General features: G+C 49.7%; 10 protein-coding genes across 10 annotated transcripts; 6 read left to right on the forward strand and 4 right to left on the reverse strand.

Annotated features, from left to right (window-relative positions):
* Positions 1-1,870: 1,870 nt before the first annotated feature.
* Positions 1,871-4,152, forward strand: F4807DRAFT_459543 (uncharacterized protein; the record flags this gene model as incomplete). The annotated part of the gene is made up of 5 exons (XM_048001385.1): positions 1,871-2,015; positions 2,710-2,949; positions 3,018-3,766; positions 3,826-4,022; positions 4,098-4,152. 5 exons carry the CDS (start codon positions 1,871-1,873, stop codon positions 4,150-4,152), a joined length of 1,386 nt encoding a protein of 461 aa, XP_047855222.1.
* A 706-nt stretch (positions 4,153-4,858) lies between these two features.
* On the forward strand, positions 4,859-7,509 carry F4807DRAFT_459544 (SPO22-domain-containing protein; the record flags this gene model as incomplete). Its single annotated transcript, XM_048001386.1, has 7 exons — positions 4,859-4,925; positions 4,972-5,328; positions 5,387-5,538; positions 5,592-6,329; positions 6,388-6,515; positions 6,565-6,989; positions 7,049-7,509. The coding sequence occupies 7 exons, from the start codon at positions 4,859-4,861 to the stop codon at positions 7,507-7,509; spliced, it is 2,328 nt and encodes a 775-aa protein (XP_047855223.1).
* F4807DRAFT_56418 (uncharacterized protein) lies at positions 7,298-8,561 on the forward strand. Its single transcript, XM_048003210.1, has 4 exons — positions 7,298-7,615; positions 7,666-7,841; positions 7,904-8,112; positions 8,294-8,561. Exons 1-3 carry the CDS (start codon positions 7,573-7,575, stop codon positions 8,108-8,110), a joined length of 426 nt encoding a protein of 141 aa, XP_047855224.1. The 5' UTR covers positions 7,298-7,572; the 3' UTR covers positions 8,111-8,112; positions 8,294-8,561.
* Positions 8,402-9,268, forward strand: F4807DRAFT_56300 (uncharacterized protein). The gene is made up of 2 exons (XM_048003208.1): positions 8,402-8,932; positions 9,006-9,268. Exons 1-2 carry the CDS (start codon positions 8,832-8,834, stop codon positions 9,205-9,207), a joined length of 303 nt encoding a protein of 100 aa, XP_047855225.1. The 5' UTR covers positions 8,402-8,831; the 3' UTR covers positions 9,208-9,268.
* F4807DRAFT_56460 (NAD(P)-binding protein) lies at positions 9,208-11,094 on the reverse strand. The gene is made up of 2 exons (XM_048003211.1): positions 10,829-11,094; positions 9,208-10,770 (listed from the first exon to the last, which is right to left on the reverse strand). The coding sequence occupies exon 2, from the start codon at positions 10,344-10,346 to the stop codon at positions 9,330-9,332; it is 1,017 nt and encodes a 338-aa protein (XP_047855226.1). The 5' UTR covers positions 10,347-10,770; positions 10,829-11,094; the 3' UTR covers positions 9,208-9,329.
* F4807DRAFT_56380 (xanthine dehydrogenase) lies at positions 10,643-14,975 on the reverse strand. The gene is made up of 3 exons (XM_048003209.1): positions 12,778-14,975; positions 10,829-12,726; positions 10,643-10,770 (listed from the first exon to the last, which is right to left on the reverse strand). Exons 1-2 carry the CDS (start codon positions 14,739-14,741, stop codon positions 10,998-11,000), a joined length of 3,693 nt encoding a protein of 1,230 aa, XP_047855227.1. The 5' UTR covers positions 14,742-14,975; the 3' UTR covers positions 10,643-10,770; positions 10,829-10,997.
* Positions 14,976-16,716: 1,741 nt separating this feature from the next.
* On the forward strand, positions 16,717-18,329 carry F4807DRAFT_459549 (aldehyde dehydrogenase; the record flags this gene model as incomplete). Its single annotated transcript, XM_048001387.1, has 3 exons — positions 16,717-17,095; positions 17,148-17,936; positions 18,046-18,329. The coding sequence occupies 3 exons, from the start codon at positions 16,717-16,719 to the stop codon at positions 18,327-18,329; spliced, it is 1,452 nt and encodes a 483-aa protein (XP_047855228.1).
* A 379-nt stretch (positions 18,330-18,708) lies between these two features.
* Positions 18,709-20,163, reverse strand: F4807DRAFT_459550 (PLP-dependent transferase; the record flags this gene model as incomplete). Its single annotated transcript, XM_048001388.1, has 4 exons — positions 18,709-19,103; positions 19,162-19,479; positions 19,534-19,703; positions 19,763-20,163. The coding sequence occupies 4 exons, from the start codon at positions 20,161-20,163 to the stop codon at positions 18,709-18,711; spliced, it is 1,284 nt and encodes a 427-aa protein (XP_047855229.1).
* A 659-nt stretch (positions 20,164-20,822) lies between these two features.
* Positions 20,823-21,890, forward strand: F4807DRAFT_459551 (DUF2407 C-terminal domain-containing protein; the record flags this gene model as incomplete). The annotated part of the gene is made up of 1 exon (XM_048001389.1): positions 20,823-21,890. The coding sequence occupies one exon, from the start codon at positions 20,823-20,825 to the stop codon at positions 21,888-21,890; it is 1,068 nt and encodes a 355-aa protein (XP_047855230.1).
* A 306-nt stretch (positions 21,891-22,196) lies between these two features.
* F4807DRAFT_56717 (antiviral helicase) lies at positions 22,197-26,043 on the reverse strand. The gene is made up of 2 exons (XM_048003212.1): positions 22,736-26,043; positions 22,197-22,683 (listed from the first exon to the last, which is right to left on the reverse strand). The coding sequence occupies exons 1-2, from the start codon at positions 25,840-25,842 to the stop codon at positions 22,503-22,505; spliced, it is 3,288 nt and encodes a 1,095-aa protein (XP_047855231.1). The 5' UTR covers positions 25,843-26,043; the 3' UTR covers positions 22,197-22,502.
* Between the last annotated feature and the right edge of the window lie 111 nt (positions 26,044-26,154).

Consider the following 26,154-nt stretch of genomic DNA (forward strand, 5'->3'; position numbering starts at 1 on the left):
AAGATATACGTAGAGCCACGAGTCATCCTGACTCACCTGAACTGGATGTCGACCTGATAGTATGCCCCTATTTGATTGCCATTTTTTCTCCTTCGCCTTTGGAGACAGCTAATAGCTGTATCACGTTCCATGATTTAGATATATGTTGCCGGTGTAGCTGATGTAGTTCCTGATCGTTTATGTACGTAAGACCAAAACATTGATCGCCAGCATGGTTTATCCCAGTATCGATTTATCACATCGCGCTAGTCGATCGAGCCCTGCAGGGCGACGGCACATTCTACGCGCACGCCTACGCCCAAGCCCACGCGACGGCAGCATATGTAACGGGTTCTCCGCCTCCAGGGCGCTGCCATCTTGGCTTGGCTTGCTTTGCAGACTCGTAACCCGGCATTCTGGAAGCAGACTTGGCAATGAAACTCGCAAGTTTGAGATCATCTATCTCAGCAGCAAACAATGACAAACAGTAATGCGGGCCAAGCTAACAAGGCTACGCATATAGGCTTGGCTCTGTGAATTGTTGCGCATCGAAGGTCCTTGGCGTATGTGCAATGTCACGAGAGGTTGATTAGGTATGGTGTGCTTGGGAAGGCTTGGTTATGCTTGTGTGGGCTTGGGTATGATGAGTTCGATAAAAAACCTGGAGACATAGAAAGGAGAAAAGCTTAGCAAGTCAAGTGACGCTTACTGAAGTCGTAGTATAGTAGCATCGTAGCAGCGTAATTGCCTTGCAGTGTTCGAGCTTGAAGGATTCAAATGTTACGACGACGTCACCGTTCGTAACCTTAATATGTAGTAAATGGAGCAAAAGAGACAATCTCCAACTCAATGCTATGTACCTAGGTAGTCCCGGCAGCCCTAAAAAGTCTATTTGTCAAATAAAACGGCCGATTGAGGTTGCCAGTATTTATAATAAGATAGCTTGCCTACCAGCCAGCCAGCTAAGTATTGATGACTTCCACCTTCAATAGTCCTTGGAACCCCACTAAGTAAGTACCTAGTAGGTATGCCGAGAGCGCCCTCTTTGGAGACCCCCTGCCCCCCTGTAAAATTCTAACCCCTCGGCTCTCATGTCTTCATCCTACTGGATTAAGATGGACCCAGGCTTCTACGACCCTCGTCATTGGTCTTGTTGGTCGCGCCTGAGCGTGATTCCCCGAATCTAACTCGAGGGTCTTTCATGCCAGTTTATTCATTCCTTCCTCTTCCAGCGTTCGAAAAGGGAAAGAAAAGGAAGAAGGAGAAAAGAGCGAGTGAAGTAAGTTTAGGTAAATGTGGAGGAACTTCCAACAAGGTTATTAGTAGAGACTTGATTGTACTTTGCCATCGCCAACAATTTTTTCTTTTCTTTTCTCACTGCGAACTTTTACCCACACCAAGAAACCAGCTAGGTCGGAATTCGTCCCGAGATTCTTGCTTGTCTTTCCAACCGCGATCGCAACCGAGACTTTGTCTTGTTTGGATGAGAAAGGGGGAATCGTCAGGTACCTAAGTAATCTATCTAATTCCAATTGCTGGTTGCGATTTGGGTCTTAGGTCTTGGGCCTTGGTCTTAATCTTGGATTACACGTGGACGCCGAAAGCCCTTCGGTCCGGCTAGATTTCTTTCTCTGTCGATCACGAAACGCCCCTCCAAAACTCCCGTCTCCCGTCTACCAAACGTCTTATTCCCCAGCAATTTGGGCATAACCCATCGCCGACCAGCCGCTTCTTCTCGGGAAGCCCTTGAACAAATCATCTCTTGGTCCTGCACAAAGCCGTTGGCACCTAACTCGATTTTCCACGAGCTACATGTCCATTGCGTAACCCGAAGATCCAATGGGAGCTTTCTAGACAAAGCAGACCCGAGTATCTGAAGTAGGACGCAGACATGGAAAGCAATGACAGCCACGCCAAGGACAAGAGGCCCGACAACGACGCCAGATCCAAGGACGACACCCCTACGACCTCAACCACCACCACACCACCCGAAAATGCCAATAAGAGCCCCAAGAAGAGGCGCAAGGTAAACCATGGTATGCCGTGCTATTCTTCTAAAATCCCCCCCTAACTTAACTTAACTTAACTCAACTCACTCCCCTCGACTCCACTGTCGTCGTATCTACCCGTCGCATGGGCTAATTTTGGTCGCGCGTTCCTACAGCTTGTGTATACTGCCGTCGATCTGTAAGTCTTAAGTTTCTAAATCCCTTAAGTCCCTTCATCTTAAGCAGAGTTTGTCAAACCTTTGAACCCTCTATTTCATTGGTTCCACGTCTTACGTATCTACGCATATGTAGAGATGTTGGCACCCCCCTGCCCCCGTGTGTTTACGGGTGGTTATTTTATTTTATACTGCGGCCACCTGGGTTGCTGTGATGTCACGAGGGGGTGATGCGCCCGAATCTTTTTCTGCACTTGTTGCGTGCTGTATGTGGGCGCGTGCACGCGTTGCGTTTTGTGCTTCGTTGTTGAGCTTCACAAACTGCTTGGCTAATACTAATGTTTCCGGGGGTTCTAGCATATGACTTGCGATCTCGTATGTAAGATCTGTTCCTACTTCTTGCGTCGATGGAGGGCGGGAATATGGCCCTGGTTTGCATGAGCCAAGAATTGACCCGGGACCACCCCCTATTGAACAGGAGAGACCATGTACGAGATGTATCAAGCGCAATATTGGACATCTCTGCCATGACGAGCCTCGGGACCCGGATTCTAAGAAGCTCAAAGGCCCCCACGACGCGGCTGGACACGACGAATCAGATATCCAGCCGGAAATATCACAAAATTCAATAGAACAGAGCGCTGCTGCAATGGCACCGCCTTCGTTTGACGGAGCTGGAGCTGCTCAGAGGACCAAGCAAGGTTTTGGTGCAGGTGCACTAGGCCAAACAAATCCCCTACAGCTCGTGTCACCTAATCCGGTCTCGAATATGCAGGCCAATGGCTCTGGCAGCAACATGAACCAATGTAGGTTTTGTAAAACCCTTATGAGTGTCGTGTCGGTTGGGGAAAAACATGCTGAGCTGATCTCGTAGTCGGCGGGTTCTCTGATGCCTGGCTAACCGCCCAAAATCAATTCCACGATATGCACCACTACCATCCCCAATATATGCTTGCCCCAGAAGTCACCCACGAATTTAATTTGCTCAATGATTTCTTGAATACCAGTCTTCTCGATGACGCCGGACATCTGTCGGAGGACCAAAATCCGTATCTCAGGAATAATCAGTCGCAACCTAACGAATCCGACATGGCGAGCTACGTGGGCGGTAGCAATAATCTCATAGCTACGGGCGCAATGCAGGCAGGCTCGATGCCTCCGCCGAGCACGGAGCAGGCGAGCTCCAGCATCGTCCCGGTGGATAAGACCCGTGAATTCTACCTCCAAGCGGCAGATCCTTCAGGCAACGATACGCCCGAAGCGCGCATGCAACGTGTGATGAAAGCCAAGTACGACGCTGGTTTGTTGAAACCTTTCAACTACATTAAAGGATATGCTCGACTATCGTCGTATATGGATGGCCATATCGCTCCTGCTTCGAAACAGAAGATCCTACGACAGCTAGATCGCTTCCGACCCAAATTCCGCGAGAAGGTCCAAGGCCTTACGGATATCGAATTGGTCTATGTAGAGATGTGGTTCGAGAAGACCCTATTAGAATACGACCGGGTCTTTGCGGCTATGGCTGTTCCGGCTTGTTGCTGGAGAAGAACCGGGGAGATTTTCAGGGGTAACAAGGAGATGGCCGAACTCATTCACGTTCCCGTGGAAAGACTGCGAGACGTAGGTCTATTTCGTAGCTCTACTTATAAAGTCATCAACTAATGAGATGGCACAATTAGGGGAAAATCTCACTTCACGAGATACTGACAGAAGATTCGCTCGTCCGGTATTGGGAGGAATTTGGCACCATTGCATTCGATGCGGCACACGACACGCTCCTCACAGCGTGTGCTTTAAAGAACCCGGATGATCGATCGAACGACCCAATCGTGAACTGTTGCTTTTCGTTTATGATACGCAGAGATGACCACAAGATGTGAGTGGACTTCCGGTGTTGTTGATATATAATGTATGGAGAAGATATGCTAACTACTCCGTCCCAACGACATAGACCCAGCCTCATCGTTGGCAATTTCCTTCCGCATGACCCCTCGCATTCTTCTTAAGCATCGCCATCCAGCATATAAAGTTCCATTCAAATATTCTACTTATTTCCTATTCATCAAAATGGGCATATGTCTTCATTATATTTTATACGTTACATACCTAGGTATAGCATCAGTATGCTGTCATGTAGTCTTCAACGTTGGTGGCTACGTCGAAGTATGACAGATACGATTTAAAAGCTTTCTAGAGCTTGAAAGCTACACGTCTCATGTTCAGCAGCGATGGTCGGATATGCGCAACTTTGGAAGGAAAGGAGAGACAGAAGGAGGGAGCGATGTCATCACTACGTTCGGAAGGTGTTATTGACGTTTCTATTGCGCCTTCCCCAGATGGAAAATAAACTACAACGCTGCCTGTCGACTCATACCTGACAATATCTAGAGGGAATTCCAGCAAATAGAATTCTTACCTTTATCAACCTTTAAGATTATACCCCATCGCTTCAGTGACGCTACGTCTAAGATTATGAATGGGATCCATGATCGTCTAACATTTTCGTTCTTTTCTCTCATACACAACCGAATTAATTGCTTACGTGTCGAGGTATACGTAGCTATCGTCACTTCATCCAAGATAACCGTCCCCCACACCGGTAACGCTTGTGACAGCAAGGCGTGGAACGAGCGAAACCGCGATATAGCATTCCAGATAACTGATTTACCACATGCATATAACTCGACTGTTTCAAGTTCATAATTCGTCATCATGGACACATCGATCGGTCGCTCTCAGTCCGCTCGAGAAAAACCTATCAATACCAAGTCTATCATTTGTTCGTATTCGTCATGTTTCTTCGAAACATATGCTAATTCTTTAAGCCTTCTGCCATGAACTCCAAAAACAATTACAGGAAAGTATCAATGAACATGGAATGAAGGAGCTTATTGACAAATTGGAGAATCATATCAATATTGTCAAGGACTATCTTCTCAAGCCCCCTAGCCCACATCGCCACACATCGCTCGATGGCCCCGGCACTGATCTTTGGAATCTGTGTGTTCAGATTAAACGACAAGATGACACTGATGTCTCTCCGACAAAAAGCAAACTTCTTGTTTCTGTCCGGGTATTCTCATTTCTAATTCTGGCACTCGCACAACGGGGGAGCCACAACAAACCGGGAGACCTCCTTCGCCTGGAAAAATTGGCAATAAAAACCGGCAGATCTTGTATTGGTATGTTGCAGCTTCGTCCCACCCCAACTGCAGCGCTGCGGGACTTACGCTTGCATAGGGGCGGCCGAACTCAATTTCGCGCTCATGGTTCTGCAAAAAGCCGCCGACTATAACGGATTGTTGCAGCATCTGCAAGCAAAGCTGCCAAGCGAGGAGCTAGACGCCTGCAGAAGACTGGAATCAGAGTATTTTACACTTCGTATAGCACTGGTAAGCCGCATATTGTCATCTACCCCTCGTTTGGTTGCTCACGACTTCGCAAGGCCTGGAAAGATGACCGCCTCGACGTGGCCGACCATCTATACGAAAAGGTGCAGGATGGAAAAATCAACACGGATCCCACGTCGGTAGAGAACTTGGCTGACTCGCTTTTCGAAATTGGTAAAGATCTAACAGAGAAGAAAAACTTTCCGTTGGCAGTCAAATGGCTGCAAAGGGCTTACGAAGCCATCAATGTCCAAGATCTAGAGCATCTGTCAAGGGAGGCCATCGAACTAAGGCTGGCAATTTCCCAGGCACTCGTTCGCGCATATTTGGATCTAGATACGACAGATGGCTTCCAAAAGGCCGAAAACCATGTCTGTTACATCGAATCTGAGATCGGCGATAAACTTGTAGTTCTTTTGCTCAGATTAGAGCTCCTACTCAAGTCGCCAGCTGAAGTATTCGATAGTAATGGATATGCCGACATTCTCCACCGGATGGTTAGGAGCCTTGATATATCAGAATCGAGTTTCAACCTCGTAATGCACCATATACGTAAACTCGATGATAAGAGCCCAAGTCTTGCCTGTTCGGTTCTCGACGAATTCATAACATTCCGAGTCTTGCCCACCCAACACGATCCCTGGGTGGAACGAGCTGTTGTCCTTCGCGCTCGAATGGCAACGAAGTATCGGGATAATGACGAAACAATACAGGGTCTTTCAAACATATTCGATAGCGTTGAGGCCAACTTAGAAAAATCAGTACCAGCTGCCGCCGTCCTTGCCATACAGATAGTTAGTTGGCCATCACACTCAATCCTATCTCATATGAACTTGAGCTAATTAGTCGAAGCTCATATGGAAGAGAGTTGATGCTTTATACAGTCAAGGGGAGCTAGAGCTAACTGAGAAATGGTGCCACGTAGCCATGCATCCAGCTCTTCGGCATTCTGGCCCGGCGAATGCAGCGAAGATCGCTAGGTACGCACTTATCAAGTTACTATATCAAAGTTCTTGACTGACTCAAAAGGAAATTACTTGGCTGTGCCCTCCAAAGGAACAATTTGGATAGTGCTATGGAGATTCTCCGATCCATGAGTGAATCAGCCAGGAAAGAGCCGATGACGCTGTATCTGGCATACAAACTGGCCCTAAGGAATGGAGATCGAGAAATGGCTTCCGAGTGTTTAAGAAATATCAGCGAGGCCTCGTCAAATGACCCGCAATACCTCTATGCGTGCTGCATGGATGCGCAAGAAGCCGAAGATAAGATGTGCGCGATCGAGGCTCTGCAACATTTGGTCCAGAAATGCGAATACAGCTCCCCTGATACGGTTCACTTGCCAGCCCTACTTCGTGTTATCATTCGTCTTGAAATATCACTAATGAATGACCAGAGCCACGTTAATAACGTCTCCTTACTTGTAGACGATATCTGTCAGGGGTTTGAGGGTGGTAAGTTTCTTATGTCTCCGCTCCTGGGCAAAGTTGCAGCTTGTGCTGAATTGTGTTAGTGGTAACGGCAATACAGAGAGACCCACGGGATAACCAAGGCCACAAGCTCTTCACAGTGGAAGAACTAAATTGGTTCTGTAAGAATGCTTATAATCTAGGCCTTAAGAATATTAGCACGTGGTCGCCCAGGCAAAGCACCCGCGTTTTCCAATGTTGCCTTTCGATCATTGCCCAATATCCTCAAGATATTCCCATTCAAGGAGCCAACGACCTGTCGCTTAGGTCATTATTTTGCCATTTCCTACTGGCAACGATGCTTATTTCTCTGGCTCGATCTGAAGACAATATCGAAACGCAGCTCCAGGACTACCTCTCGATGCGCAGCCACATCAAAAGCTTCGATGCGGAACTAGAGGCACGACTAAATATACTAGATGAGATGTCTAGAGACGACCTCCGAATGAAGCTTGAGGTTCTTCTAGTGTTCGACTTCGAGGGTGCTATCTGTCTTAAGTCATAGGATGACTTATCAGAAATCCTGTTGAAGGCTAAATCTTGTGATAATCTATCAATATTCCAGGCAATGGCTGATTGTGTCCTTCGAGCCGAATCTACCCCTGGACAAGGTACGATCCTTGGGGTAGAAAAAACGTTACGATGATTAATGAAAATTTAGTACTCTACTCTACACTTCGCAAGATTATTAACTACATATTTTCGCTTGAACGATTCGATAGCGAGAAGCTCGCTAAGTACCTACGATGCCTTCTTAAAGCCACGCTTGCTTCAGACCCCGAATTTCCCCTGAAGATTATGGAAGATATTTGTAGGCTTGTAAAACAATGCGCAGACGTAAGCTATAATTCAGGTTCGAGATCAGAAGGGAGAAAGCTAATGCTAAGTAACTTTTTTAGACTCAGAAACCAATCCCATCTCAAGAGGTCGAATGGTTTGCAACGACCGCGTTCAACCACGGGGTAGACCTCTATGGGGTCAACGAGGATGAACTCAGTAGGAAGTGGGTTTCCCATGCGCTCACATTGGCACACTACCATCAGGATGGCGGCGACTTGGAGCGAGAGCTTCAAAAGAGGCAGATAAGCCTCAAGTGGGACTCTTAGCGGTACGTAATACTCGCCATTAGGCTGGAATGTAGCTTGGTGACATCGTCCTTGAAGCCCTTGACTAGCATCATAATGGCTTGGGAAATCGGTACCTAAACTGAAACTCAGTGTCCTTCGGATGTAAAGATATAATCGCTTTCGAATAGTGGTTTCAGAGGGTGATGGACTAAACTCTAACAGTTATATCGAGTCGCAATAATAACAATGCCTATAGCTTAGTCAGTCTGGAATTAATCGAGGAATTTCACTCATTTATCATGATTCATCATTAGCTACGAGGACGAAGATTGCTGCATACCTAGATCAACTAATCTGATTTCATTCATATTCTCCGTTATCGTCTGACCTCCTTGCTTAAGAAAGTTAGAAAAGCAATGTTTCGTGAGAGTTGAAAGAGCAATCATGACGTCTTCGATCCTGTCAGCTATGCGCCATACTTTCAGAATATCACCGGCTTCCCTGAACGTACGACATGTTCGTCTTTTTAACTTTCTCTCTTTATCAGAGATAAGATGTTCTGCTGGGTATTATTCAATCAGACAATCCAACACAGGCAAAATGGTGAAAGACACGCAGACTGTTATTGAGTGAGCAAACTTATCCCCTTTCTGAACATAGTAAATATATGAAACAGAAACCGGCGAAGGAATGAATCTTACAGTACCTTCATTGTTGCTAAGGAAATGTATTTTCTAGGGAGTTCAACGACATTGTCAACATGTCGGCTTCAGACCTCGAGACTTGGCTAAAGGAGGGGGCGTCCGAGTCGGCGGGCTGGAGCAAGAGCGACGGCTCGGGAGAGACGATCGGGCACGAGAGGTAGGAATTTCAAAATTTCCAATTCCGCCACACTCGAAAACCCGTACTTACAAAGGTGAATCGTGCCCCTCAGTGGACGAAAAATCATCGAAATTCTCAAGAAAAACCCGCGCAAAGACCCGGATAAATACGACGAGGATGACGTCGACCACATGCGTCGCGTAGTCGCGTACTGCAAGCGGCATCTAGCGCAGGAGGGAAAGGTGAAGCAGGACCCGGATAGCAAGAGTGCGAGGAGTTTGAAGAATTGGGGGCACGATCCTAGTAAGGAGTAAAAAAAGGGGCTCGTTTTTTTTGGCCTTGTGTTACGTTATCAGGAAAGCGCCTAGAGTGAATGCGATTTGAAATTCGAGTATCTCCTCGACGCCCCTTTTCCAACTAAAATCCACCTACCCTTTTAGCTGCTTGTTTTCGTAACCATTTCCTGAATACACTCCTCAACCCCCGTACTCTTCACCCCCACACTCGCCAACAACCCCTCCAGCGTCGGATCGTCAACCTCGCACTCCCCATCCTGGATCGCCTCATACGTACCCGCCCACCACCTCACGCTCCGCCTATCCCCGCCCCGCCCCTCGACATGATACGTCTCATACTCCTCCCCGTCCACAACGCGCAGCTTAACTTCCTCCCCCCTCGCCTTCCCCACCGCCTCCGCGACCTCAGCCAAACTCTTCGCGCCGGCTGGTCTCGTCGACAGATACACAGTCTTCCCATCATACTCGCCGCTATCCGCAGCGATGATTAACGCGCTGGCAATCCCCAAATCCTTAATCGCAGTCCAGCACACCTTCCCGTCGCCGGCGACCGGCGCCGCGACCTCGTCGTCGACCGCGTGCGCGTCCTTGTACCCGAATAGGTACAAAGGCCAGGACTCGTTATACAGCCCTTCGCGTATAACCGTGACCTTCACCTTTCCTTCTCCGGCAAGCCGAGCGAGGTACGCCTCGGTGCGCAAGTGCGCGCGCATCACGCCCGCCTTGCTCTGGCTCCCGGGAGCCTGTGAGCGCGCGTCCCAGCCAAATGCCAGGCTGGAGTAATACACGTGCCTCACGCCAACCTTAACCGCGGCGTCGATCGCAACGCGGTGATGTTTCTCGCGCCCTTCGCCCTCGGGCTTCTCCCTACCAGACTCGTCTTCGAAGTCGAGCTCGACGTGCGGCGTGGATACCAGGAACAGCTTGTCCACGCCGCTTAGCGCCTTTTCAAACGAGGCCTGGTCGTCGAAGCTGGCGTGGCGGATTTGCAGGGCGGGGTTTTGCGCCGCGAGCGAGGTCCAGGTCGCTGAGCTTGGCGAGGAGGAGGAGGTTAGTGCTACGATGGAGGATGCGGAGACGAGGTTGTGCGCGAGCAGCGCGGTGAGTGTGGCATTGCCGAGTTTGCCTGAGGCGCCGGTTATTGCTATTGTGGACATGGTGGTTGTTATGTATATATTGTTGTTAGCTTGGGATGGGTACGAGCGTTGGTGGTGAGTTGAGTGGCGATAATGGGTTTCGTGATACGGAAATGTTAATCAACTTATACTGACGATACAGACGGTATACAATCTCATATAGTCGACTGCAATAGATCGGATCGTTACTGATGATTATGAATTAGATCTTCTCGTAGATCTCTCGATATCCTATTTAGAATATCGCCTTATAGAAAACCTAGTATGTAATGAATGTTACGATGCCGAAACGTCATAGAAGCTCGGATATGTAACTGGATTTATAAGCGGCGATTCGATCGGGAATATTAACCCGGGTGGGTCATATTAAAAGGATACTGCGATATTTTGTTATACTTGCATTTATACTCGCATGAATCGATCGCTGTCGCTCGTTCTTGACTTCCTAATACGGCATGTCAGATTCTCGCGATGAAAAAGGGGCCAGAAGGGATTACACATACCTAGACGCATACACACATCGTAAGAGAGCACTAGCTATTTGATGATGTACTCAAGCGAACGATACCGAGCTACCGTATTGAACCTGTAAATTCCAATCTAAGCTAGAAATGCTATCCTTATGCCCATATTTTGCCCGTCATACATAATTCATACCTCTCAGCCCTTACCCTAAATCGCAATAAAAAAGCTCTTTTCGCCCTCCTTCGGCAAAACCCTCGCGCGTTCCATAATCGGATCCACGCACGAGAGCCTAATCCTTTCAGGCGTGGCCGGGCTCTCGAGCCTCAGTAACCCATCACCCTCGCCTCCCTCTGCGAACAACTTCGCCTTGACGCCGTAATCCGCTCGCGCCGCCTTCAACGCATCCCTTATTGCGAAGAACACGGAGCTACCCATGAACAGCGGCGGCTCGCCGACGCCCCTGCTGCGTTGTATCGTGCGTAAATTCTCCCACTCGACGTCTTTGAGCAGGCTAACGTTGAAGACCTGAGGGATGTCGCGGAACCCGGGGATCTTGTAGGTGCCGGGACCTTTGGTGAACAGGTTGCCCTTCATGGGCCCGTTGCGCAGCCATAAGCTCTCTTCCATGGTAAATAGGCCTAAACCTTGTGTGAAGGCGCCCTCGATCTGGCCGTAGTCGATGGACGGGTTGATAGATCGACCGATATCCATCTTAATGTCGGCACGTAGGCACGTCCAGGTCCCGGTCAAGCAGTCGACTTCAACTTCGGCAGCTATGACGCCTTGGGTGAAGTAGAAGAACATCTTGCCTGTGTTTTCACCCCACACGTACCCGATCTCGGGCGTCTTGTAGAATCCGTTCGCACTTAAGTTTACGCGGTCGAAGTAAGCCGCGTGGGCGATCTCCTTCATGGTAGCATTGGGTCCAAGCTTCTCTCTGTATGGCGCTAGTCGAGCGTTGATCTGTTCGCAGGCGTTGAAGACGGCGTAACCGTTAAGATCGGATGATGCCGAGGCAGCAGTGGCAGAAGCATTTGCTACCGTGACAGTAGACGTCTCTGAGATGTGGACACTTTCCATCGGTACCTGAAGTGCTTGTGCGGCGATTGTGATCATCTTGGTATGTAACCCCTGGCCCATTTCGGTGCCGCCGTGGGCAACGAGAACCGATCCATCGTGGTAGATGTGCACTAAGGCGCCAGCCTGGTTGAGCCAAAGTGCGGTAAATGAAATGCCAAACTTTGTAGGAATTAAAGCCAACCCTCGTTTACGCCATTTGTGCTCGGCATTGAACTTATCGACGGCCTTACGGCGATTGTCGTAATCCGACTCTTCCCGAACTTGTTTATACATTAGAGGGACATGCCAATCCTGGATACGTTGATTGAAATGAGTCTCATCGCCGATCTGATAGAAATTGATCTCGCGCAACTTTTCGACGGGGATATTGAGGCGGTCGGCGACTTCAGACATGTAGGACTCGGCGAAAAACAAGCCCTGTGGTCCACCAAACCCGCGGAAGGCTGTGTTTGACATGGTATTGGTCTTACACAAACGGCCGCGAACGTGGACGTTAGGAATCTTATAGCAATTATCGCAATGAGACATCGATCGCTCGCATACGGCGGGGCTCAAGTCGAAAGACCAGCCAGCATTGTTGAAGATATCGATATCCAAAGCTTGGAACTTGCCGTCCTTATTCACGCCCACTTTCCATTTGGCGAGGAAAGGGTGCCGCTGACCAGATATTGCCATATCTTCGTCTCGATCAAGCATGCATCTGACAGGTCGCTTAGCCTTCTGCGCAGCTAATGCGCATATGGTGCTAAGATGGACGCATCTCGTTTCTTTACCACCAAAACCGCCTCCTAGACGTTTTACACGTGCCACTACTTTATTTGCTTGTACGCCTAAGATCTTAGATGCGTATGCTTGGCTAGACGGATGTTAGTAAATAGAAACGTATTGCATTGACAAAAAAACATACCTCTCGTTGGGATTCTGGCTACTGGTCCATATTTCCATCTCGCCATCCTCCGGTTTAGGTATAGCCACACAGGCATTCGTCTCAAGGTAGAAGTGTTCTTGCCCTCCCATTCGCGTGACACCCGTGAATGTGTAGTCGCAGTGTTTAAACGCCTCTTCTGGATCGCCTTTCTTGATATACCGGTAATACTTATGGAAACTCTCCTTTTCGATTGCCTCCTCCATTGTGAAGATGGCAGGAAGATCTTCGTACTCAATCTTCACTGCCCTGACTCCTTGTGACGCCTTTGCCTTACTGGTAGCCAAAACCATTGCGATCGGTTGGCCAGCAGTGAACACCTCATCATCGACGAAAAATAAATCGTCGAAATTTGGCGCACCCCATTTATTATGTTCAGGGTTATGTAAATCGTCCTTGTCAACAATGTCTATGACACCTGGTATGTCCAATGCTGCGGAGTAATCTCTCGATTTGATCTTTGCGTGTGCTCTTGTTGACAATACTAGACATCCGTGGAGTTCGTTTTTGAGTGGTGGGATATCGTCGGTGTACTGTGCCTCTCCTGTAGTTTGCTTCAAAGCTGCTACGTGATTGGCTGCTTTTCCAAGCGGGCCCTTAATATAGGCAGTCGTTGCGTCGTGGTCTTTCCAGCCAGTTGATAGTACTCTTTCGAGCTCTTCGACTGCCTGGCTATCGCCATGCTCACTTTCCGCGTTGATACCTGATAATACATCGTGGTAGAAACGGTAAAAGAAACCGAGTGCCAACGACTTTCGATATGAAGCCATGCCTCCCGGAACACTAAAGACCAGATCGAAATCGGACTCGAGAGCATTCATGGTCCCTTCCAAGGTATCTGGATGAGCGAATAGTTTGCCTTTAAGATACTCGTTGGCCTTCTTCGCTGCAACAGTGAATGGAGCCATGCCACCATAGACCAGGTTGCAGTGCTCCACAACACCTTTTCGGTCTAACGTAACGTGTAATGCCCCAGTTACAATTGCTATATCATCATCTTTGCGCTTCGCTTGTTTGTACGCTCTGAAGTAGTCACCCTTCTCGCGAGTAACAGGAATGCGAATAGACGTGAGGATTGCATCCGGTTCTAAAGCTGTCCTACGATAGCCCCTGAAAAATGTCGCCATAGGGATCTCGGTCTCTTTACTCTGTGACTTGGCGACTAGAACGCAGTCTGCTGCCATGAACACGGGATTCAAGTCGGAGATTGGAGAAGCAGTGACTAGGTTTCCGGCGGGAGTACCGACGTTTCTGATCTGACGTCCTGCGAAGTATTTAAGTTGTTTATAAATAGCTTGAAATACTTGAGCTCTTGCTTCACCATAATGCTTCATGGCATCCTGGCAAATATTCTCAAGATCTGTGAGTACAACATTTCCGCCGATCTCAAGATGGTCATCCTTGAAGGAATAGTGTCGTAACTCAGGGATGTCTCCGACAAAGACTGAGACCGGGTACTGCAAAGCTTTGAACTTGACCTCAATTTGTGTTTCTGTACTCCCGCCAATTATCTTTGCATTGGGGTACACGCTCTTGATTTCTAGCAATTGGTCCAGTGTGACAGGTCGATACCACCTCTTTCTCTTATTCCCAAACGAAAGAGGCTTGAATGTATGTTTCTTTAGAGACGGTGGGAATATGAGTTGGGTATCTGGATTATATTCGATGAAGCCTGGGGGAGTAAATTTCTTGATTGGTTGGCCATCGTTAAGATCTTTGCTCTTGCAACATCCTCCGTCTGCGCCGTTGCCATTTTCCATGCAACAGCCGGAGCCGCCATTTGCTGTACTTTTACCGCAAGCACTCTTGTTGTTGACGCTAAAGGTATGAGCAGCATCTAGGATCGAACGATAGCCAGTACATCGGCAGAGATTCCCGTCGAAAGCTTCCTCAATATCATGTTCGGTAGGGTTCTCGTTATTCCTCAACAAAGCGTACAAGCTCATAACGATTCCTGGAGTACAAAATCCACACTGGCTTCCATTTCCCTTGGCTATCCGCTCTTGAGCTGGGTGAGGTTGCTTTACATTTCCTATACCCTCGATTGTTATAACATGTTTCCCATCTACGCTGGCGAGGGGCGCTAAACAGGCGTTGACGCTCGCATGATATATTCGCTTGGTGGTAGGGTTATATTGGCTGACTACGACTGTGCAGGCACCGCATCCGCCTTCTCCGCAACCACTAGATGATAGGTCTATCAGCGAGATTCAAATTGACAGGTCATTCGCCTCCCTTGCTTACAGCTTGGTTCCAGTCAAGCCAATACCTCTCAAGTATTCAAGCAATGTCACCTCGGGGTCAATTTCATCGAGAATTACTCGAGTACCATTAAGGTAGAAGCGAATCGTGTCATCGTATACGGTGGTTAAAGCTAGTCCTCCGGTTGCTAGGGCCGGGTCTCTCTCAGGGGAGATGGCGATGGGGGCCATGGTATCAACTGTCTTGTTTGGGCTCCGGCTTCAACTATATGGCGTCGCAAAATCAGGATTCCATTTAGATGCCTCGAGAAGAAATCGTAGCACAACGGTGGCGATTGAATTCCAACAAAACGATGATAGACAACGGCTAGCAAACAATACAATCACATTGAAGAGTTTCGAGGGTGTAGGAGTTACACCTTATTAGGGTGGCAATCCACGTCCTCTCTTGACTCCGACTATTCAGTCAGTCGCCGGGATCCGATGGGTAGCTACCTCTTGGTAAGGTACAGAGCTCTGATAGCTGAGCCGCCATTTGATAGATCCAATGGATATGACATAAATGGGGCGAATGAGAAATGGAAGATATCCAATTAGGTTCTAGAAGATTGTCTGGTATGTGAAGCATATCGGGTTTTTAACTCGGGGCTAAACCAAAGCCGGCCAGCAGCGGGGTTGACTTGTGCTGCTTATATAAGCCAACCTCCTTAGCTTTACCTGGGGGGTCCCATTTCTTCGGCAGGTTCCGTCTCCCTAGACCGGGGCTTCTTTTTACTCCGGCTTAAACCTTCGGAGTTACTGGACAACGACCCTTAGTCTACAATTCTGCTACTCTTTCTACGTCACAGCACCCGAAACAGAACCCGAAATAGGTCGACGCGCTAGAGCGTGTCATTCACCTATAAGAGTCAATACACTCTTGCCTCATCACCTCTTTCCAGCTATATTTAACTGCCTAGCCTCACTTCACCTCCGCATTCCCCAATTCTCCACAGTCCAAGAATCCGGGGCCGAACTAGTTAGGTCACGCATTTGGTTGACGGTTAATGATCTCGGTTCTCGTCTCATGGGATCTTGCGAGATCTCGTCTATCGGTATATCTCATCAGTTATGACGGGTTTATTACTGAGGAAGTCTATGACAGGTCGTACTTATTACTGAAACTAAAATGATAATAGTATATGATTCTATCGTCAGTCTATATATATACCTATCATATACCTACCTACCTATAAATATATAAGAGAGCTTACCTACGGGCTATACTCACATTTCTGGTTTTTACTATATGCTCTATAAAAGACCCTGGTCTGACTAATTCCCACTTCGAAGTGCCTACCTAGGTAAACAAGACCAAGACGATCCGAGACAGACCCTGGACGTTTTCCCGGTTCCTTGCCTCATCCGGAAGAGTGTGATAGGGCTAGAAGACCGGCAATTCAACCATGAGGATTAACCCCTCACCCAGTTATATTCCTTGCCGATAGGTATTTATGGCAAAATGGGCCATGCTGATCGGAGGTAGCAGACATGTCGAGTCCACGTGGTTGAAAGTATAGATACATTTTTATCTCCTTCTGCAGTTCTCCCTCATCGTGTGTTTTATTCCTGGTAACTAAGTCGTTGTTGTTCGATACTCATACGACGTTGTGTGGCTTTCTTCGACTTGGCGGTAACTATACGTACGACCTTGTGCAGCTACTTCCCCTTATAAGTCAAGATGCCTTCTGCCGAGACGAACGGCACGAATGGGACGAATGGTCTTCCGAATTTCCAATTCTTCAATGTGATCGATGGTAAACTCCGCGACTCGAAGGATCATCACCAGGTCATCGATCCTCGTACCGAGGAGCCTCTCTGGGATGCCCCTATCGCCACGAATCAGGATCTCGACGATGCCGTCGAGGCTGCAAACCGCGCTTTCAAGACGTGGAAAAACACCACCACAGCCGAGCGCCAGAAGGCCGTTCACGATGTAGCCAACGTCATTCTCGAGAACGTCGACGTCCTGGCGGAGCCTCAGATGCGGGAAACCGGTAAATCTAGGCCCATGTCGAGATTTGATGTCGAGAGAGCTGCCTGGCACTTTGAATACTACCGTATGTCATATCAACCCTTTTACGCAGCACATTTACTAACACCATCTTAAAGGCACCGTAGCCCTAGAGGACGAACTCCAATACGAAGACGACACGGTCCGGATCGTCGCAACCCACGCGCCTATCGGCGTGCTCGGAGCCATCTCCCCCTGGAACTTCCCCCTAATCCTCTCCACCATCAAGGTCGTCTCCGCCCTCGCAACCGGGAACTGCGTGATCATCAAACCGTCCCCCTTCACGCCGTACTCGCTCCTCAAGTTCTGCGAGCTAGCCCAATCCGTCTTGCCACCGGGCGTCTTCCAAGCCGTGAACGGCGGCGCCGACCTCGGCGAGAGCATGACGCTGCACCCGGGCATCCACCACATCAGCTTCACGGGCACCACCGCCGTCGGCCAGCGCATCCTGCGCAACTGCGCCGGCACCCTCAAGAAGACCATCCTCGAGCTCGCGGGCAACAACGCGTGCATCGTCTGCGACGACGTCGACCTCGACAAGGTCGTGCCCCAGGTCGCCACCGGCGCCCTCTTCCACGCCGGCCAGGTCTGCGTCGCCTCCAAGCGCCTGTACGTGCACGAGAAGATCTTCGACAAGTTCCTCGACCGGTTAATCGAGGAGAGCAAGAAGTTCTCCGTCGACGACGAGGACAGCGTCGCGTTCGGCCCGCTCTCGAACAAGGCGAACTATGACCGCGCCGTCGGCTTCCTCGAGGACTGTAAGAAGAACGGGTATAACGTCGTTACCGGCGGCGAGGTCAAGCCGAAGGGGAAGGGGTTCTGGATCCCGCCCACGATCGTGGTTAAGCCGCCCGAGGACTCGTTGTTGGTGAGGGAGGAGCAGTTTGGTGAGTGATGTCCTTCCTCCTTTTCCTCCTTTTCCTCTTTTACCTTTATGAAAGGGAGAACTTCATGTAAGAGGACAGGTGATGTAACTAACCGATCAACTACCACTAGCCCCTATCGTCCCTGTCATGTCCTGGTCAGACGAAGACGACGTCATTGCCCGCGCGAACCTCGACAATGCCGGTCTCGGCGCCTCCGTCTACACGCCGGACCTAGACCGCGCTCAGAAGATCGCGCGCAAGCTCGAATCCGGGACGGTGTGGATCAACCAGTTTGAACGTCCTCACCACGCCGGTTACTTTGGAGGCTGGAAAATGAGCGGTTTTGGCGGAGAGCTGGGAAAACAGGGTCTTCTGCACTATTGCAACACCCAGAGTTGGCAGATCGCTAAGTAGTTGATTAACGCTGGAGGCAGGTAAGGTGTAGTAAATGCATAAGGCGATTCTAGTGTCTTGTTATTTTCGTTTGTCTTGTTTATACCGCATAGAGAAGTTCTGCATTTTTGTAACTATATCATGCTTTGATAGCACATGAAGAGTACGCATCGTTAGACATACATCAGTTCTTTACCTAGATATTTTTATCTTCAGACATTTGGAAGTCTATCTAGACCACTCAATTCACTTGAAACTCTAGATGCCCAAACCTGACGCAAGATTTTACGAGTCTTGTTACATCTATCACCCTTACTCCAACCCAAACCTAGTAGATCTTTTTATCACCATTTCCCCGTTCCTCTTTACCTACCTACCTTCTTAGGAATCTATTCTCATCTTATTCCTGGATATATTGCTTCAATCCCCTCAACCGCTCTTTCGCCGTCTCCAGAATTTCGTCTTCCTTGCAAACAGCGAATCGAATATAATCCTGGGCGAGATGCGCGTTGGGGTCGGTGTAGAACTCGGTAGGCGGGATTGCGGCCACACCCACCTCCTGGATCAGAAACCAGGCCAGCTGGAAGTCGCGGGGACGGCTGGCTACGTGCGGTGGGAAGGGATAGTCTGCCGGCAGCTTGACTTTACTCATATTGACGAGTACGAAGTACCCACCCTCTGGATCCGTGTAGTGCAGCCCCAGCTCCTTCCAGACTTCGTTGAATCGCTCCATCTTGCCTTTCATGTCCCGCACTGTTTCCTCCCAAAACCCTTCGCCTTCGGCTTGTTCGAAACCTGGGTTTTATTAGTTGATTATTTCATAAAACGGATTAGGGAGATGGTTGATACATACCGACTGCGCAGGCTTCTTGAAGCGGCGAAACCGAAGAGTAGCAGATTCGCGTGTGGGCCGCGGAGACATATTTGATTAAATGGGCAGGTCCCATAAGCCACCCTACACGCCAACCCGTAGCATAGAAATTCTTGCCAGCCGAACCGACAGTTATCGTCAACCTCTCGATCTCGGGTGAAAGAGTTGCGATTCTCGTGAATGGCACGTAGTATAGACGGTCATACACCTCATCAGACAGGATAATGATCTCATTCTTGACACAGATGTCTCCTACTCTCTGGAGCTCTTCCTTGGAGAAGACTTTACCAACAGGGTTATCTAGACATCATTAGGTACTCGTATCACTTATCAGGCTTAAAGAGACCAACTAACGAGGCGTGTTAAGAACGATCATCTTAGTCTTAGGCGTGATGGCCTTCTCGAGCTCATCGAAATCAATGGTCCACTCAGCGGACGACGAAGTCCGCGTAGCTCCGTCGCTTGGTGGATGCAGTGGAACATAGACGATCTTTCCGCCAGGCATCTCAATATTGCTAATGTACCTAGACTATCGTCAACAAACAAGGTCATACCTACTATAATGGGGGAACAATTGTCTCACTGGTCGAAGAACGGCTCGAAAATGATGACCTCGTCACCAGGTTCTATGAAAGCCATGAACGCACTAAGCATACCCTCATTGGCTCCGGTAGTAATTGTAACCTCCGTTTCAGGGTTAAGCTGGCGACCCCAGAACGGCGAGTATGCGTCGGCGATAGCCTTCTTTAGCCGCGGCCTACCCTTCGTCGGACTGTACTGATTGCAGTCCACTCGGTCCAAAGCCGACTTAGCAGCGTTGATGATGAACGGAGGCGGATTGTATCCGAAGAATCCTTGACCCATGTTCACGATAGGCTGTTTAGGTGAAGCCGCCGCGGCTTCGTTGACGATGGACCAGACATCTTGTCTTTGGCCAGCAACCCTCGCCGCGGGCTTGAGCTTGGCTGGGAGTTCCGCCGCCATAATTTTGGATGAATGAAACCCTCTATGTCCAATCTCAAGTGCGAGTCCTCGGTGAGCGCTCCTAAGATATTCAGAAGATATCTGTGTGCCGAATCGTCCGGAGCAAGACCTCAGACCGGAGAAGCAATGCATGGGGCGTAGGCCTATTATATACCTTTATCTATTCGACCCAATGATATCTCACTGACTCCAGTTTCCGATCACACAAGCCTACTACCCCGGAAACGAAAGACAATTTGTAATCAATCGTCCCGATAGTTCACACCTTTCTTATTAGGATTTATGAAATGGCTACCCACGTAACTCTTTGTTAAAGCGATAAAAATGACTATAACCTTGTTCCGTAATCGGCGTTTCGCTATTGGAAACTGCGATGCTCCCAAATTCGCTCGGGTGCCCTCTATCTAAATCCTAGTCACGTCATTTCCAGCGCGGAGCACCTAAGCGGCTAAAGCCCGCTAGAATATCCGGACAGTGCCCCACTGAACAAGCTCCCTAAACCGTCACTGAACTACCCTGAGGTCCCTGCAAACAGCGCTAGGGGTAGGGATGACATCGACCCGATCCACCGGATATTTCCCTTCCAGTCCATATCGCAGCTCGATTACCTATCCATTCTCCACGATGGTCAACCTCACCACCACCATCCAACCCTCAAAATGACCAGCACCCAACCCACCGCAAACCCAACCCTCAAGCCCCCTCCCATAAGCATCCCGCAACCGCCCCCACTCCTCCTAACCATCCGCTTCAGCGCCGCGATCCCGGACCTCGAACTCGACATCCCGCGCCCCTCCACCACGACCGTCATCTCCCTAAAGCACACCATCCGCCAGCGCCTCTCCGAGCCCAACTCCCAGCGACGCCTGCGCTTCATCCACGGCGGCAAGATCCTCCCCGACACCGCGGCGCTAAGCTCCGTCCTACGCGCGCCCTTACCACCCCCTCCCCCATCTCCGTCCCCGGGTTTCGGCTACGCTTCCAGCGGCGGCGGCGGCGATGCCAAAGGCAAAGGCGCAGATAGCAGCAGCGGTGGCGGTGGTGGTAACGGCAGCAGCGCCGACGGCCGCGGAAAAGGCAAATCGGTGCCCGGCCGCCCCGACCCTTCGCAGCGGATCTACGTAAACTGCAGCATAGGCGACAGCCTCACAACCGCCGAGCTCCTCGCCGAAGCCGCGCAAGCCTCGGCCCCAGCGCCACCTCCATCATCGCCCTTATACCCTTCCTCGCCTTCCGGCACACCCCTCCCTCCGGGTTCCAACGCCAACGGTCTCGGCACGCCGCTACCCAGCACGACGGCGGCGCCGCGGGGCTTCGACCGCCTGCTCAACGCGGGTTTCAGCGCGGCCGAGGTGAACCAGCTGCGTCTGCAGTTCCGCAGCATCCAGGCCTCGCGGTACACGCCGGACACCTTGCCGTCGCCCGACGGCTTCCGGCGGATGGAGGACGCGTGGATCGACGACAACGGGGCCTCCGTGCCCACGACGTCTCTATCGAACCCCGGTGCCGGTGCTGGGGGCACCGATAGCGACGACGTGGGCTTGGTCGCGCTAGTCGATGTGATGATCCGTGGCGTGATTACGGGGTTCATGTGGCCCTTGGGCAGCGCGGGCTGGCTTGTGCGGGAAGAAGGGATGGCGAGTGGGCGGTGGCGGTTTATGGTGGGTGTTGGGGTGGTGTTTAGTGTTTTGATTGGGATAATTCGGAATATATCGGGCGAGAAGTAAGAAGTAAGGAAGAACTACGCGCCTGAATAGATAGCGGAGGGGTGGATAGAAGTGTAAGGATTTAGAATGTGGGGGGAAAGGAGCCTGTACATATACATATGCATTGGGAGGCGTCAAGTTGGAATCATCGCATTATCGCGGAACGGCGTTTAAGTTTTAAGCAATTAGGAGTAAATATCACATACACATTCATCACCATAGCAGAGGAGCATAGGACAGGCAAGCGGGTTGGACATCGCCAACAACGACGATGCCCAAGTTCTCTATCTAAGCATATTACCAGAAATTCGAAAGACCTAAAGAGAATGTTGCTCCTCAAAAGAGAAACAACACTACCCGTCAGGCCCGGTTTCTGTCATCGATCCCGAAACAGAGTGGTATCCCATCCTTGAACTCCGTGACGAAATGCGGGCCCATTAAGCCTCCTTCGCATAGTTCCCGTTCTCGAAGTCGAATGAACGGGTGGTAAACCACCACGTCATTGACAGTCGCGGGTAATTGCGTAGCCGGTCATCCTCATCCATCCACTTACCTAGGTAATTTCTCTAGCTGTAAGATGCTAAGAACGCGAAGGTGGTTGGAAATAGTGCCGTCAAATGTAGTAAAGCAAAATCACAAATAAAGCGATTGGGCTGCCACGATATCACGACGGATCTTGGCTAAGCTTTCCTCGAACTTCGTCGTCAGTTCTTCGCTACCCATAACTTTTCCTGCTTGCGCCATTTGCCGAAGTAGTTCCTCGAGTCGGCGGAATAAACGAATCAAGGAACCCTCGTACGCATCGGTCATTTTGCTATAGTTATCGTCAGCCTATAGAGTGGTTAAGAGTATTAAATTACACTTACCAGACTTCCGCAAACGATTTTCCGTTCGCCCACGCATACACCGTCTCCATGAGTTGCCATTTCAAGCTTTGCGCGTATTCCTCCTCGTTAACATCCAGTTTACTCTCCTGGCTGACCTTGGCGATGATTCGGGCTTGAGCCTGCACCTGCGCATACGGCTTGCTAAGCTCGTCGGGTAAGGCTTGCGCTTCGACTTTCTCTTCGAAGATGAAGACGCTAAGAACGGCGGCGCATATTTCCGGAGTTAGTTCGTTGAAAAATCGGTTGAATAGTAACTCAGACAATAATAATTCGTGGCCTTCCGTTGAGGAGATTTCGCAAGCTACACGGGCCTTCATCTGAACAACCTCAGATTCGTTGATGAAGCCCAGACGGCGGAGAACTCGTTTCCTCGACTTGAGTTCATCTAGCTGCGCGATAGAATGGGCCTTGGCGATCTTCTTCTTCAAAGCCTTGATCTCTTCGGCCCGAGCAATCTTCGCCGAATACTGCTCCCAGAGTCCCGGCAACATAGGCGAACCGTGGAGTGGGTTAGCCAACAGTCGTGACTCGAGAACCTCGATCTTGCGGAGTAGCTTCTTGAACGAGTCGTCTGTGATGTTCATGTTCTCAATAGGATCCAGAACAGGTAAGCCGTCGGGGAAACGACGCTCAACCTCCTTAAGTGACTTGAGCAGCTGCTTACGAACAGACTCGACGTCCTCCCGAGTCTTCACCTCCTTTGGCATAAACACCCGGATCTGACTAAGAGCCTTTATGCATGTGAGCATACAAGGGATGGCCTCGAAGATGGAGTCCTTGTTAGGATCGCTGGCCCGAGCCCCTTCTGGCATAGCTGTCGAGGGGTTCGGAGGCCCAAATGGATCACAAGTCGGGTCGAGGCGGAGGAAGACATCCAAGAAAACCGACTCTTGTGGCGGATACTCCTTTTCACCAAACTTCGGTTCTTTACGCTTCGTCATGTTCACGATGACGCCCCAACCAAAGTCCTTGCCAGTCTTGGGGTGAGCGATTTGCACGAGCCTTCCAGGTTGGAGGTAGTCGATGCAATAATTCGGATGTTGAATGACTGCTAGCATATCTTTCGTATACTGGGAGATTTGCTGACGTAAACCGTAATAATCCTTGATCGTAGCCTCATCAGGAATGACCATTTCATCTCGTGCTTTCTGCAACTTCATCAACTCGTGCTCTAGGCCAGCAACGCTAGCGGTGTTCTGGAACTGGAAGAAGCAGTTCTCTAACATGAATTCGGGGTTAATAGCATCGATTCGAAGTAGATTTAGAACCATGTTGTAGCCTAGATAGAAAGCAGAGTTGAGGCGATCCTGTTGGCCGACAACGATATTCTTGGCAGTTTCCGGCTCCATCTTGTCGTCAATCATCATGATAACTATACCACGTTCATCGAGACCTCTACGACCCGCACGTCCAGACATCTGGATGTACTCGGACGGAGTCAACGGTCTGACGGACTTGCCGTCGAACTTGGTGACTTTCGTAAAGACAACAGTTTTTGCCGGCATGTTCAAACCGATAGAGAATGTCTCAGTAGCAAACAGAACTTTGATGAGACCTTCCTGGAACAGGATCTCAATCGTTTCCTTGAGAATTGGTAGAAGACCCGAATGATGGACGCCAATACCCTTCTCCAAAAGCGGAAGAATGTTTTGGATCTGGGGAAGTTCACGATCCTCCTCCGATAGAGATTCAATGGCGCTGACGAATACTTTTCGCACCATAGCCTTCTCGCTCTCGTCGTTGAATGCAAACTTCGACGTTGTCAAGGCCATCATCTCGCACTCTCGTTTGCTGAAGTTGAAAACGATGACTGGGTTGAAGTTTTTGTTCATAATCATCTTCACAATCTTCTGAATGTCGGCCGAGGCGGCATCGTTGTTGCCTCCCTTGAATGGCTTCTTGTGCTTTCCTTTGCCCCTTGACTTGGACTCCTCGTTAGCTTCGGCTGCCGCTTTGCGGTCTTCAACCAGCTGCATAGTCTTGTTAAAGTTGTGCTCTCGGAAGACACCCTTCTCGTCCACAACTAAGAATATGCCGGTGCCACCAGATGGGAAGAAGTAGTTTTGTAGAGGGGTAGGCCTAAAATCGGTGTAAACGACATGGCAAGCCTGTCGATGGATTTTCGCTATCCATTCGGCAAATTGGAAGGCGTTAGGGATAGTGGCAGACAAAAACACGTATCGGACCTTGTCTGGCAGTAGGATAATTGTCTCTTCCCATACCACACCACGCGACTTGTCTCGCATGTAGTGGATCTCGTCGAAAACCACCCAGGCCACCTCTCGCATAATCTCAGATCCTCGATATAACATAGATCGCAGAATTTCGGTCGTCATGACGAGACAACTAGCAGTAGGATTTATGGTGACATCACCGGTCATTAGGCCGACATCACCGAACGCCTCGTTGAATTCTCGGTACTTTTGGTTGCTCAATGCCTTGATAGGACTGGTGTAGATGACTCGTTGGTTCTTCTTGAGACAGTGTGCGATGGCATACTCGGCCACGACAGTCTTTCCGGCACTAGTATGCGCGGACACCAGAACACTTTCGTCTCGTTCAATTGAGGAGATGGAGAGGCGCTGGAAGGGATCGAGCGTGAATGGCCAGGTTCGCGCAGGGTTCTCGGGTGGTTTGTGTTCGGATAGTGGAACATATTCATAATCGAGATCTGGTGGAAGTGCGACTTGATGCTGGATATTGTGCGACAGGACTAGCGACGCTTCGTCTTTCGTCGGGGCGAAACCAGCTACTGCGCCAACTTCTCTGGATTCCGCCGTCTCGAAAGTATCTGTCAATACCGGTTCCGCCGCGCCATCTTTCCTTCTGCGCTTGCTGTCTCCGTGACTGTCGGACACGGCCTCTTCAGCGCCGTCTTCCTCGGGCGACGTAGGCTGTACGTCTGCCATGTCGACTTCCGGTGCAGAAGGGGCGGACGCGACAGTAGTAGATCCATTTTTCATTCCACCATCAGCCTTTCTCTTCTTGCCCTTCTTCTTCGATCTGTTTGGCCTCGATATTAATTGAGGCTCGGACTGGACCTTGCTGGCAGGCTCGTCCTCGAAGACGTCGAAAAGATCATCCATTGTCGGCGACAGACGAGTCTATTCTACCGACCTTGAATAATTACGAAATTAGTAAAACGAGTAACGTAATTGTTCGTGTATCCCCCTCCGCGTCCACGTGTTGTTTTTGAAAGAATTTCAGACCAATGTGAGTTGGTGTGAAAGTTTAGTAATAAACCGGAATCCGCGCAGAGCTGAAGGAGCACTGATGCAAAGAGATCGTGAACTTTCCTGGAGATCGAAGAAAAATAAAACTGGGTCACGGCAGAAAAATAGAAGAAGTGGGACGACAGAAAAATCGCGGCAGGCGGTAAGTAATGCTACTAAGTACCT

The sequence above is a fragment of the Annulohypoxylon truncatum genome, assembly GCF_022578515.1.
Source record: "Annulohypoxylon truncatum strain CBS 140777 unplaced genomic scaffold F4807scaffold_12, whole genome shotgun sequence".
Taxonomy (NCBI): Eukaryota; Fungi; Ascomycota; class Sordariomycetes; order Xylariales; family Hypoxylaceae; genus Annulohypoxylon; species Annulohypoxylon truncatum.

What these genes read in the sequence shown, in the direction of transcription:
- F4807DRAFT_56418 (XM_048003210.1), top strand. Translation starts at nt 7,573, where the DNA reads ATGGCTGATTGTGTCCTTCGAGCCGAATCTACCCCTGGACAAG. An exon ending in CGAATCTACCCCTGGACAAG is followed by an intron (nt 7,616 to 7,665) that starts GTACGATCCTTG and finishes ATGAAAATTTAG; the next exon opens with TACTCTACTCTACACTTCGC. An exon ending in TTGTAAAACAATGCGCAGAC is followed by an intron (nt 7,842 to 7,903) that starts GTAAGCTATAAT and finishes TAACTTTTTTAG; the next exon opens with ACTCAGAAACCAATCCCATC.
- F4807DRAFT_56300 (XM_048003208.1), top strand. Translation starts at nt 8,832, where the DNA reads ATGTCGGCTTCAGACCTCGAGACTTGGCTAAAGGAGGGGGCGTCCGAG. An exon ending in GAGACGATCGGGCACGAGAG is followed by an intron (nt 8,933 to 9,005) that starts GTAGGAATTTCA and finishes CGTGCCCCTCAG; the next exon opens with TGGACGAAAAATCATCGAAA.
- F4807DRAFT_56460 (XM_048003211.1), bottom strand. Translation starts at nt 10,346, where the DNA reads ATGTCCACAATAGCAATAACCGGCGCCTCAGGCAAACTCGGCAATGCC.
- F4807DRAFT_56380 (XM_048003209.1), bottom strand. Translation starts at nt 14,741, where the DNA reads ATGAGCTTGTACGCTTTGTTGAGGAATAACGAGAACCCTACCGAACAT. An exon ending in AGCCAGAATCCCAACGAGAG is followed by an intron (nt 12,727 to 12,777) that starts GTATGTTTTTTT and finishes ACATCCGTCTAG; the next exon opens with CCAAGCATACGCATCTAAGA.
- F4807DRAFT_56717 (XM_048003212.1), bottom strand. Translation starts at nt 25,842, where the DNA reads ATGGATGATCTTTTCGACGTCTTCGAGGACGAGCCTGCCAGCAAGGTC. An exon ending in AAATCGTTTGCGGAAGTCTG is followed by an intron (nt 22,684 to 22,735) that starts GTAAGTGTAATT and finishes CGATAACTATAG; the next exon opens with CAAAATGACCGATGCGTACG.